Here is a 12,243-nt window from a genome sequence, read left to right as displayed (position 1 = left end):
AATGAGGCCGCCTCTCGCGCGCATCTGTTGGCTCAAAATGCTTTCATTTTTATAAAAAAGAGAGATCAGTATAACCCTTATTAACCTCAAATACTCTGTCCGTATTGTAAAATACAAATCCTTGTTTTTTTCTCCCTGATTTATTTAAAAACTTGGTCCACATTTTGAAATTCTAACATCAATCTCGATATATGAGAGGTCTAAATTGCAATCCGGCTTTGTTGCCATGGAAACCATACAGAGAAAAACCCTTAAGTGCGGCCAAAGCCCTTGACTAGCATCAGCTGCCTTTGCTGTACTTTGTCAGGCCTCTCTCACAACATTTACGTGCTTGAAGTTTCGATAAAGTGATTATTCATTACCCTTCGAGCATTAAAATGCAACATTGATTTTGGAAAGATGACGTCAGAAATCACGTGATTTCAGCAAGAAAGCTACTCTTTTGGAATTGCTATCACATACCAAAATGAACTAGAATGTTCAAGGATTCGAAAAATATATGATAGCATTTGTCCCTCTGAATGGTACCAAATGCCTAATTTTGGGGTCTGGGCCCATGGACTATTTTGTCGTACTGCTGACATTCGGTTTAACCGTGAGCTATTTAAATTTGTCTTGAACCTATAAACCGCCATAAACATTAGTACTTTGGCCGCTTATTCACTTGAATGAAAACATTGTAAGCTCCAGTGAAAATTAAATAAATGGGGAGCTCCGCTTTTAGGCGTGCCTAAATCTATATATTATTATAGTAAAAGTGTCGTCTACATATCGCTTCCAGATCTTTGGTTTATAGATCGCACTTTCTATCGCACGCTCCTCAAACTCTTCCATGAAGATGTTGGCTATAAAAGGTCGGCAATTTGTGTAGGTGTTAGGTTTGTGCGGTCGGCAAGACCGGGATCGTTTTCTAGCTTGCGAGGTGCGGCCTTTTCGGCATCTTCGATTGGCACGTTCGTAAATAAAGATTCTACGTCAAATGATACCATGATTTCCTTTTCTTGTACTCTTTCATGGTTGATGGCATTCACGAAATGAGTGGAGTTGGTAACTGCGTACTCTGATTTGCCTGTCAATGGAGACAGGATGTAAGCTAAATGAGCCGACAAATCATAAGCAAAGGTGTATTTCCCCGTGTATTTCTTCGATTTTGGCGTTCCCTGTTCCCCAAAATATGCTCTTGTTCTCGTGTTCCCAGGTTAATTTTCCTTTTTATCTTAGGTTCCTAAAAAAAGCCATGTTCCCTTCTTCCCTGAACCCCTGGGAGAACTTTAGTATTTCCATTGTGGTCTCAATTTCTTCTAAAGGTTGCGAAGATGCTTTGATAAAATGCTTACTAGATTTATGGGCACAAGTGATGTTTTGAATGTGCTAAAAATTGCACAATCATTTTCTATAGCCAAGTGCAATATGAGAACTTTCAGAACAAGCTAAACTAACCGCTTTGAATAAAACGGAGAATGTGTCTTCACCCTTCCATCATACGTATCGCAGAATCCTTACGATCATCCGTGGCACCAAAACTCTCAGTTCCCGAGAGAGGCGGATACCTTTCAACATATGGCCGCAACTAGTTTCAATGGCCTACCAGCAAACATTAGAAACATTTCCTCCTATAACTTTTTTATCAAGGCCGTTAAAAAGATTTTATTTAAAAATGCAAAGTCTCGCATAGGTTATTTTTTATTTATTTATTTATTCACCTATTTATTTCTTTTTACAAATCGAATTATTTTTAGATTATTTCACGTTATTTTATGAGAGGTTTTAGCATTTTATAGTTTTTTTTCTATGGTAAATATTGTAAATAATAATCTTTTAATCTTTTATAAAATATCATTATAATTCTTAGTAAATTTAGTCTTTGTGGAAGCTCTCCCAAAAAAGCCATTATTATTATTATTATTATTATTATTATTATTATTATTATTATTATTATTATTATTAAATCGCGACTTAGAATGAGATGGAATATCAGCATTGAATTTGCACCCATGTTACCTATATAAAACGTGCAGTTCAACTGTACTGCATACTACTAGATGCGAATGAATGAATAAATTTTTTTTATTTTAAAGTTTGTTTAACTGAACAAATTATAATTAAAGTATTAACATTGTTTTAGTTGTTGTTGGATGTTGCACAAGGAGAATGGAAATCTTTCTTCATGGACAGATCGATTTCAATCTTTTGCTTATCGTTTGGCTACTTCAAAGGCCCTTACTTCATTGCGCATTTTCTTTTTTCTCGGTAGAATAAGAAGCCATGACAGAACAAGGAACTCGACTAATGTTATACACGAGACTTTAATAAACAGACCAAATTGTTCACCGATATCCCCATCAGGCTTTCTGCCTAAGGACGAAATATATTTGAAAATATCTATAGACTTGCACCAATCAACATAAGTAAAGGTGTTAATACACGAAGACACATGTTGCAGGGACATGCAGCAAGGACTTTTAGCAAGGACATGTTTCAGAAACAAAATCACAACATGTACACAAATATGTAGCAGGGACATGTTGCAGCGACACGTCCCACTGTGGGCCACAGTGAAATGTTCCTGCTACACGTTGGTCGTGTGACAGCACCTTAGTTGCCTAAAACGGACTTTGTAGAAGGAAAGGAACCTTAAATCATCGACGGGTCATTTCAGTGTCCTTCTCAGTGTCGATTTCTTCGAAATCCCTTGTTTGGTTTGAAGTCGTCTTCTGTCTTGGTAAAATAAGGCGCCACAGCAGATTAAGGAACTCAACTAAAGTAATTAACGAGACTCCAATAAACAGACCAAGTTGTCCGCCAATAGTTCCCAGCAGAGACTCTCGCTGAAAATAAAGAATGGTTTGACACTTTCAGTGCAAACTGTACTGATGAACATAAGATTATCTCGGAGACAGTGTAATAGACGGAGTTAAGGACAACTTGATGAACTTGATGTACTAAAATATAATTGTTTGGTTGGGTTGTTATTCTTTTGTACCTTGTTGCGTGCCTGAATGTTACATTTTAAAAGTGTGTGTATTTATCACTCAAAAGTAATCAAACGGATCAGTAAATTTAGAAGAAAATCGTAAGAAATCTTTAAGAATACATTTTGTCTCTTACGTACACAATTTTGTCTAGAAACAAGTTACTCGTGTTGACTGTTATCCAGCAGTCTTTAACTGAACGTTAGGTTGAGCACGTAACAACCGTATTACACAACAGGGTGAGTTACGAAACGACTGTTTAAATAATGCCGTCAACAAATCAAAGCCATTAGGGACGCTTAGAAAAGTTAAGTAAGCCTTCTCTTTTTCACAAGCGCGAGGATGTAAACTACTGAGAAAATGAATCGAAGACGTCTCTTGAGATGCAGTAGAAGCTTACATGGAATATGAGTTAGATAAAAGGAACACTTAGGGACAAATTATCTTGTAACGTTTTAGGACTTTCAAATAGTTCTTAAGATTAGTTATTGTTAAAGCAAATTATTTCATACCGTTATGGCCGGGCTTTGGCTCATGTCCTTCAGTGTCATCGAAGCAAAGTGGATATTTACTCGCACCATGTTATCCCTGACATTGTATGAAATAAAAAACTCATAAGCAACACTGCTTTTGCAACACATGTCCGGCGTTCATCATGCAAGATGCACCATCGTGCATCATACACGTTGCACTACCACGTGTCATGCCCCTTCTCAGTCATTATAATAATAATGACTAATGCATCAGGAACGCACTATCGTGCACCGCCTTGCATCATGTATACACCTAATTGAAAAATCGTTGACCCTGTGAAAAGCAAAAACCATGAACGATACGACCGAATGGGATTCTGGTTTAACAGCATAGGGAAGCTTGGTAATATTCCTTTTATTGATGAACATTTTTTTCTTTCTTTAAAAGCCTCAAGGGGCATGATTTATGCAACCTGTCTTAGTATCACATATATTCTGCCCCAAACAAAGATTATTTTTTCCGATTTCCCAGTAAACAATTGGGTCGCACCGTTCATGGTTTATGCCTTTTATAGGTCAACGATTCTTCAATCAGGTATAATCATTGCATGCACAATCATGCAACATGCATGCCACGTTCCATGAACTATCATGCACCATCATTCATCACCATCTATCTATCGATTGCTTATTGATTGGCTGCTGATTGATTGATTGATTGATTGATTGATTGATTGATTGATTGATTGATTGATTGATTGACTTAACAACTTACTAGCCTACTAGCGTCAGTGTTTATCAATCTGTAAACGGTTTGGCGGGTTTAGCAAGCACAATACTTTACACTTGTTAGAAAATGCATGCTTTCCACAAAATTGAGTTACCTGGCTGATGTTAGATCTTTGACTATTTGTGCTGTCCTGTTTTTACCTTTTTTTAAGACCCTGATCAGCTGGCCCTGAAAATGATCAAAACCAAATTCAAATGATCGTACAACATAGTTGTGGTAAACAAAAGGTATTAATGGAATAAAGCCTTGCGTTCCAACTCACATTTCTTGTTCAAAAAATTAAAAATGCACAGGCTATTACTTCTACTGCTACTTCTTTAGGCAACGAACTACTGATCTTTAGAGTTGTCGGCCACTGCAGTAATATTTACGTGTTAAATTTTTGCTATTTTTAACATTCACACTATTATGTATAATCGTGTTAACTTTTAATTATACCAACGTTAACTAGGAAAAATTAGTCAATGACGTCCATAATTGGACTTTTATGCACTATACCTTACCATGTGCTTTTTGGATGGCCATGTAGAGCTAGACACGGTATGAGCGAAATACAGTCGGCTAAAGAAAAAATATTTCAAATGCGATATTAACCCTTAGTAGTTATGTTTGACGAAAATATGAATGCTCATTGGATAATTGGAGATGAGTACTATTGCTACAGTAGTTAAACGAAACAAATCCAAAGCCGCTTTCGGTTTTCGCCGCCTCGAAGCCTCAAACTTTAAAGTTTGAAGCGAAAACGTACAAGACTTCTGAAGGAAAAGGTTGAGGCCCTCTATGGGCATTTCCGAAGAAATCGTAGACGTGGCGATTACCGCGAAAAAACAAAAACGGTCTCGAGATTGAAGCAAAGATTTACATGCAAGCTTCGAGCTTGTAGGGTCGTATAAAAGTATATTTTAAAGAAAATAAATATCATTAAGTTTCTTTGCAGTTACTGCTTCTGCAACTGTATGCTTTTCGCTTGCAATTTGTTGCTGGAGTGAGATACTTCTTTTATACCAACTACACTAAAACGCAGTCTTAATCCACATAGGCGTACGGGCAATTTTTGGCCAAGGGGGGGGGGGGGGGGGACCATTTGCCCAAAAAGTTTCTCGCAAGTTGCCCAAAGTTTTTCGAACAGTCGAAAAGAAACGCGGGTCATGCGATTCGCTAACATAGGCCTACATATGAAGTGAAAATATTCTTACATATGAATGTATCGTATGCGCTCATAAAACACGTTAAAAGAAATAGCTGTCTTTGCCATTTCGACGGCCGAAGATATCAATGATACGATCCATGTCATCCATGTCATTGTTGACTACAGAGTTGGCATATGCCCTTTCAATGTTAATAAGTGCGATGTTACTAACACGTTGTGCCCCATCAGCTGCTGAAGAGGTACGGTTTCAATCTGCGCAGCGTACTGAATGATCGTTCTGCAGAACACGATGTAGCAGGTATCACTGCAAGGATATGTACCACATTAGGAAACTCTGGAAACATATCAAATAGATCATTCTCGTGCATTGTCTCCAGAATTTTTGAAACAGTCATATAGCCTAATCCGCGTAACTACACGGCGAAAACTTCGCGTAAATTTTCTGCTCGGCTTCCAGAATCTCGCCGTCGATTTTGTAAAATTTAGCAACGCCGCTTTCTTTAACAGGTGTTTCACTGTGACAGATATTTGCAGTACAATGCCCAACAATAAAAAAAATACAAAAATATGTATATCAACATATGATCCCCTTCACTAATAAACAGAAATTCATCACGTGCTAGGCAACCACTGTCTCGTGTGAATTTAACTGGCTTTACCACGCCAATTTTAGGTTAGAATAGGAAATATATATTTCTTCGAAAAAAATAAACCTTTTTTGTAAAAAAAAACTGGCTTTGCCCAAATTTCTCTTGCTGCCCAAAAAATCTGAGTTGCCCAATTTTTTTTTTTTTTTTTTTTTTTTGAAGATTTTTGAAAGTTGAAGATTGGCGCAAAAAGTGCGACGAAAACGCTGTCTGCTGGTACCCGGAGGAGAGGTTCAAAGTTACAAAGATAGCATTGGTAAACCCGCGATTTAGGAGCCGAAAACCAAGGAGGATAACAATTATTTAATCATCTATGCTTATGTTTGTACTGACTGCCTTGACTTTTGGCTTAAAAGTGGAGTTGTTGTTGTTTTTTAAAGTGCTACTGCGACGAAAATTTTTTATACTTTCTTTTCTAGTTTTTCCGACGTTAATTTACATTTTAGGCCCTAAAATAGAAGATATATAGATTCGGCTTAAACTTGGACAATTTGGCGTTTCTTTGCCCCCTAATTGGCCTCGAAAAATCGTGCAAAATACGTCTGCCATTGCACAGACAACAAAGCAGATAAGACCGCGAAATATCAGCTGCGGCTTTCGCTCTGACGTCGTTTATAAGTGGAGCTTAGGTGGGAACTGCGCACAGTAGCCGCTGTGTGTGTACTATTTTTCTATGTGTAACGAGACTGACGTCGGCAGGTTTTTTTAAGAGACAGTTCCCATTGAACGACTGTTGATCATCGAGCGCCTGTTGAACCTGAACAGCAGACCGGCAGCTAGGTTTTAGTTCGCATAATCTGAACTTACCTACAGGGAGGATCGCAAGAACAATCGAGGGAGTCTTGGTTGTAAGAAATGCTATCCAGGCAGTCAGCTATAAAGAAAGTATTGTTATTTTATTAATTTTACCAGTGATGAAATAATGATTGCGTTCGACGAGGGAGAACGCATACTATTCACGTGGTTTTCTTGCAGTCAGTCCCGTGGGTGTCGATCATTGATGCCACGCCGTTTCAGCAGTCTGGGTGCGATCCCTGGCAGGGGTCACTATGCTGTGTTCATTGGCGCTCTCACAGTACTTCTTCACACCCAGGTTCATAAATGGGTACCGGCAAATTAAACGCTAGCTGTAATTGGCTTGCATCCCAACCAGGGGAAATACAAGTACTCCTAAAGTTAAAGGAACATAGAGTTTACATTTTGTAACAGTACAACGAACACACAACTATACACAAAGCACTTGATAATATTACCTTGTGTTTGATTAAACGAGTCACATAAGGGCTGTTGACGCGTGACAACTGAAACACAACCGCATTTTTTTCTCATCTCTTTTGCAACGCAGTTGCTAAGGCAGTTCTACGGAAAAGATACACACTATCAGGGTTAAATTACAGGAAGACGCCGTCAGTATTCCTAGTGACTCATCAACGAAAAGTGTACTTCATTTTTTTTATGCCATGTTATGTATGTTCCGTGAGGCTGACTAGCTGTGGAAGCCGTTATTTACCAGTCAAAGTAAACCCATATTTCCCCACTCGCACCTCTCTCTCCTCTCAAATCCAGGTCGCTATTTAATAAAAACAAATCCTCGACATAATAAAGACCACATACATTACTTATAATCCTCTAAATCTCCACTCATGCCTAAACTAGCCCAAAGACGGTAGAAGGAGTTAGCGAGCAGTTTCTTAAAAATAGGGTTTACTTCTAGTACGTTATGCCACGTATTATAATGACAATTAGTTTATACAAAAACAGTGGATAGAGTTAAGTTTTTGGTGTGCGCTGACTGGCTACTGAAACATCGAATACCCTTTGCTATTCACCTCCGAGCAACGCGCGCGAGAAAATTGTAATCGTCGCGGGAATAAATTAGTCAAAAATCATCCTTTGGATTTTATTATCTCACTGTTTTCTGTATAATTATACCGATACACTGTTTTATACACTGTTTTTGTATTTAACCACTAGCCACCTCTACTTCGGTGAATAGTTGTTAAGAGGCTGTCTTTCTTAAAAACACCCACTCAAATTCGCGTCAAAAAATAATTTTGCCTGAAACTCTGGCAACTGAAAGACTTAACGGAGGCTAAAACTAAAACGGATTTGGTTTGATTCAAAATGATTTTCTGGCCGCGTTAGGAGCCATTAAATATTTTGCTCTTTCGGGCCCGCCACAACGTGTAACTGAAAAATTAGAAAAATATGCATTTTCGAGCCGCTGTCAAATATTTCATTTCACATTGAACACCGACATTCTTTATATCAATTTCCAAGAAGTTAGCAACTTTTCCTCCGATTTATCTGGAAATGCAAAATCAAGGATATAATGACCACAACTGATTCGCATCGAACGAAGGTTGAAATGTGGCCTTTATTTAGAAGCGAATATTTCAATTTCGGGACCAAGCTGATAACTCTACTCTACACAGCTGAAAAGTGTAGTCCTTTATCTGCTTAAATTTGCAAAATCAAATTTACGTTTTCAGTATTCCAAAAGTTATGACCATTTGTATCAGCCTGGTATCAGCACATGTGCGAACAATAACAACATTCCCGCTTATATTGTCGTCATTACTCGCACATGTGCTGATACAAACGGACACAGCTTTTGAAATACTGAAAACGTACATGTGATTTTGCATATTTAAGCAGAATAAACGACTACACTTTTCGACTGTGTAGAGTAGAGTTATTAGCTACGTCCCGAAATTGAAATATTCGCTTCTAAATCAAGGCCATTTTTCAACCTTTGTTGGATGCCGATCAGTAGTGGTTATTATAACCTTAATTTCGCATTTCCAGATAAATCGAGGGGAAAGTTGCTCCTTTCTAAGAAAACTAGAAATGCTTATAAACAATTGATGTAAAAATTGTCGGTGTTCGATGTGAATAAAATATTTGACAGCGGCTTGAAAAATGCCTATGTTTTTAATTTTTCACACGGTGTGGCGGATCCCGAAGGGGCAAAATATTTTATCGCTCCTAACGCAGCCTGAAAATCAATTTGAATCAAACCAAATATGTTTTAGTTCTAGCCTTGTTAAAGTCTATCATTTGCCAGAGTTTCAGGCAAAATTATTTTTTGACGCGAATTTGAGTGGGTGTTTTTAAGAAAGACGGCCTCTTAAATATTACCTTTTGAGAGTAGCTGATACTGCTGTTACAGGTCTCTCCATTATAAGGGTAATCCAAAAGGGATACATTTTGCTGAAAGTTAAAAAAAAAAAAGTTTTCCGAACCTTTAAAGTAGAATTAGGACCAATATCATTCTTGGCCATTTTGTTGCCTGCAAATTATGCGAAGATACATAATTCCAAGATTGATAAACGTGGAAAAGTTTGTTGAACGTAATTTCTTATGAACCTACGGTTTGTAACGAAACGTAGACTGCTGACCCCGGCGCAACAAAGAGGCTACTTTCATCAAGGTCCGGCTTCACGAAGGGCGAGTGGACAGTGACAATTGCTCCAACAGATTCAGCAAGTATGCCTATGTATTCATCAGTATCGATTAATAACACGAGTTTGAGACCTGAAATTAGAAATAGCGACTCGTCAAATTTCAGTTAGTATTTGATTCTTCAAGAGTTTCCGTGTCCATAAATTTCAGATAAACAACGAGAGCGATAAAATCCCTGTCACAAATCTTACTGTACCATACAAATGCGCTCAATGTCGTGCGTGGCACCGAAAAGAGGGTGGCCAAAACAACACGTAAAATAATTAAACAGCATTAAACAAGTTAGTTTAGTTTGAAAGCATGCATGAACAGGCGAAACCATTCTATACTCCGGCAGGGACGACGTTGTACATCAGATTAGGTTCGCAGTAATCATGTCAAAGAAGGTCGCCCAAAGCTGAGAAACAAGTTGTTTAAAGCGAACTCCCTTGCCGAAATCTAACATAAGCGCTAGCTAGCTATGTTAAACCTCCATCGTCATACGATGCCTCGTGCAAGTTCCAGGCGAGAATTAGTGTTTGATACGACGGGCAGATTGCCTTACCGTGAAGTCGCTTCGAAACAAAAGGCAAATTGAAAACATGATGTTCGAAAAAAAAAAAGAATTTACGTCGAAAATTGACCAGTCGCTTTTACTCAGTCAGAGTGTCTCTGAAAAGGCGATGATCTCAACGAGGTTAGATTTGGTTTATGGCTTATTTAGATTAAATGAGACTATATAAAGACTATAGGCAAAAGCTATACTGTGTTTTTTTTTAAAAAAAGAATCTCGTTTAAGGTTTTGTGATAACATACCTTGTCTATGACCAGGTTGTGTTACGCTTGTATCAGAGCCATTGAATGTGAAGCAGTTTCCATACACCGTGTCAAAAAAATGAGAAAAATTTCTAAGAACAAAAACAGAAGTTATTTACAATAGCTGCACTTGTAATATGAATCATTAATGCGAATTATGAGTGAAAGGATTAGCTGGAAATAGCTGAGAGAGCATTATACTGAAGTGAGAAAGGCACTGTATGACGAAAATCGTTTAAACTTAAAAGAGAAGTTCACTCCAGAATGGCCATTTATTTTCTTTACGCCAATATCACCCTACGAAATCTTTTCCAAAACTCGACAACTGAGCGCCGCCATCTTGGAGCTGGTAATGTATGCGTGACGTCAAAGAGCTCAGCCTGAAGTTTGGTGGGAAAATTTGAATACTCGAAAATCCTGACCTTGTTTCTTTGTAGTGGCTTTTATTTGTCAAAATGCCTGTTTGTGCAGCTTCATTTTGTTCAAAGAGAGCTCCAAGAAATACAAAAAACAAGGAGTTTTTACTATTAAAATATTCCCGCCAAACTTCAGGCTGAGCTCTTTGACGTCATGCATACATTACCAGCTCCAAGATGGCGGCGTTCAGTTGTCGAGTTTTGGGAAAGATTTCATAGGGTTATAGCGCACGTTGGAGGCTGAAAGTATGGTGAATAACATATATTTGTGTAAACTTTTTATTGGCGTAAAGAAAATAAATTCCCATTCTGGTGTGAACCTCTCCTTTAAACACAGTAGTACTGTAAGTACAATCTCGAGCCCAGAGTGACCCCCGGCTCCTCAGTCCGTCAGCGGTTGGTCAGCGGTAGACGACCTCTGGGCTCGAGATTGTAAGTACTGCGGATTTCGGGAAGCCTGAGACCAAGCCATTGGGTCAGACGTTAAGTCTTACAGGCCTGGCTGCTAAGTTGGATTGACATCGCGTAAAAACATGTTCACAAATCTTACAAATGAAATACAATTTGGTGGTGGTCGTTGTGGTGATGATGATGATGATGATGATGATGATGATGATGATGATGATGATGATGAAAACTAATCACTTAATAAATCACATGATAGACTTAACGACTTATCCTATAACAGGGAAGTAACGCATGTGGAAATGTCACGTACGTTTGAATTTTCCAAGAACTTAACGTAATTTTATGGCACCAAATCCACTGTGCCCATGGTGCTGACAATGAAACGAAGAATAACAGTATTTTAAACTGTTAAAAGGGTGTTTTCCCCCAAATAACATTTTGTAATTCTTTCGTTAATCCGATATTACTCACTTGTAGGAGCAATGAAGATGTTGTTGATTTCCTGGAAAAGTACAATGAGTAATCAATTCTTCTCCTGGATGTCCAAGTTTCCAGGAATCGTCCTTATAATTTTCTGAGACTTTCTTAAACAAATTGTCTTTGATTGCTTTCCTGTTTAGATCTGTAATGAATATATGAAAGACATATATGAACTGCGGATTAATGATGAAATGAATAAAATGATCATCGCAGTGTGTTAGCAATTTTTAAGCAATTGCATTTTTTAGCCTGAAAGAAATTTCAAGGCTACAACATTGAATTATTTTAAGGCTAAAAAATTGCATACACACTCCAAAGATCATTTCACTCGTTTCTGTTAAGATGTTTTCAACAAATATGCATTTAGTTTTAGCTGGCAGTCCGTGTACAGATTATGAAAAGAGAAGAATAAGATTTTTATTATTATCACAGTATATTGAAAGGAGAAAACATTGATTTCAAACCATATGTAAGTGTTTGCTCATTTTACTTACCAAGGTTTTCATCTGTTGTTAAATTCACCTACACAGAAATGTAAAAATTATTCCATGTTATATTAAAACCACAAATACAAATTGAGTGAGCCTTGTTGCTTTCAAGAAAATTGGAACAGCTATATCAGAGGCGATGGAGCGTAATTAATTTAA

The 12,243-nt window shown here is 37.8% G+C and overlaps 2 protein-coding genes across 3 annotated transcripts in view; both read right to left on the bottom strand.

Annotated features, from left to right (window-relative positions):
- Positions 1–12,243, bottom strand: part of LOC144658900 (bile acid-sensitive ion channel-like) — a 30,484-nt gene that overhangs the window by 17,249 nt on the left and 992 nt on the right. Inside the window, exons 2-12 of one of the 2 annotated variants that reach the window (XM_078519502.1) lie at positions 12,091–12,118; positions 11,588–11,738; positions 10,293–10,384; positions 9,406–9,569; positions 9,174–9,245; positions 7,286–7,391; positions 6,840–6,906; positions 4,739–4,796; positions 4,330–4,403; positions 3,485–3,560; positions 2,634–2,828 (exon numbers count right to left, since the gene is read on the bottom strand). In XM_078519502.1, coding sequence (XP_078375628.1) covers positions 2,640–2,828; positions 3,485–3,560; positions 4,330–4,403; positions 4,739–4,796; positions 6,840–6,906; positions 7,286–7,391; positions 9,174–9,245; positions 9,406–9,569; positions 10,293–10,384; positions 11,588–11,738; positions 12,091–12,118 — 1,077 coding nt within the window. In that variant the 3' untranslated portion in view covers positions 2,634–2,639. Of the gene's footprint in view, positions 1–2,347; positions 2,829–3,484; positions 3,561–4,329; positions 4,404–4,738; positions 4,797–6,839; positions 6,907–7,285; positions 7,392–9,173; positions 9,246–9,405; positions 9,570–10,292; positions 10,385–11,587; positions 11,739–12,090; positions 12,119–12,243 lie in introns of those variants that run through there. The other variant, XM_078519434.1, reaches the window with a different exon arrangement.
- LOC144664073 (acid-sensing ion channel 4-B-like) overlaps positions 1,771–12,243 on the bottom strand; it is a 35,251-nt gene continuing 24,778 nt past the window's right edge. Inside the window, exon 12 of the mRNA XM_078525281.1 lies at positions 1,771–2,355. Within this exon, the coding sequence (XP_078381407.1) occupies positions 2,293–2,355 (63 nt within the window). The 3' untranslated portion in view covers positions 1,771–2,292. The remainder of the gene's footprint in view (positions 2,356–12,243) is intronic.

This window comes from Oculina patagonica, chromosome 1, assembly GCF_052425735.1.
Source record: "Oculina patagonica isolate OP01 chromosome 1, crgOcupat, whole genome shotgun sequence".
Lineage (NCBI taxonomy): Eukaryota > Metazoa > Cnidaria > Anthozoa > Scleractinia > Oculinidae > Oculina > Oculina patagonica.
The sequence above is the reverse complement of the archived record's forward strand: the minus strand, read 5'-3'. Positions and strand labels throughout refer to the sequence as shown.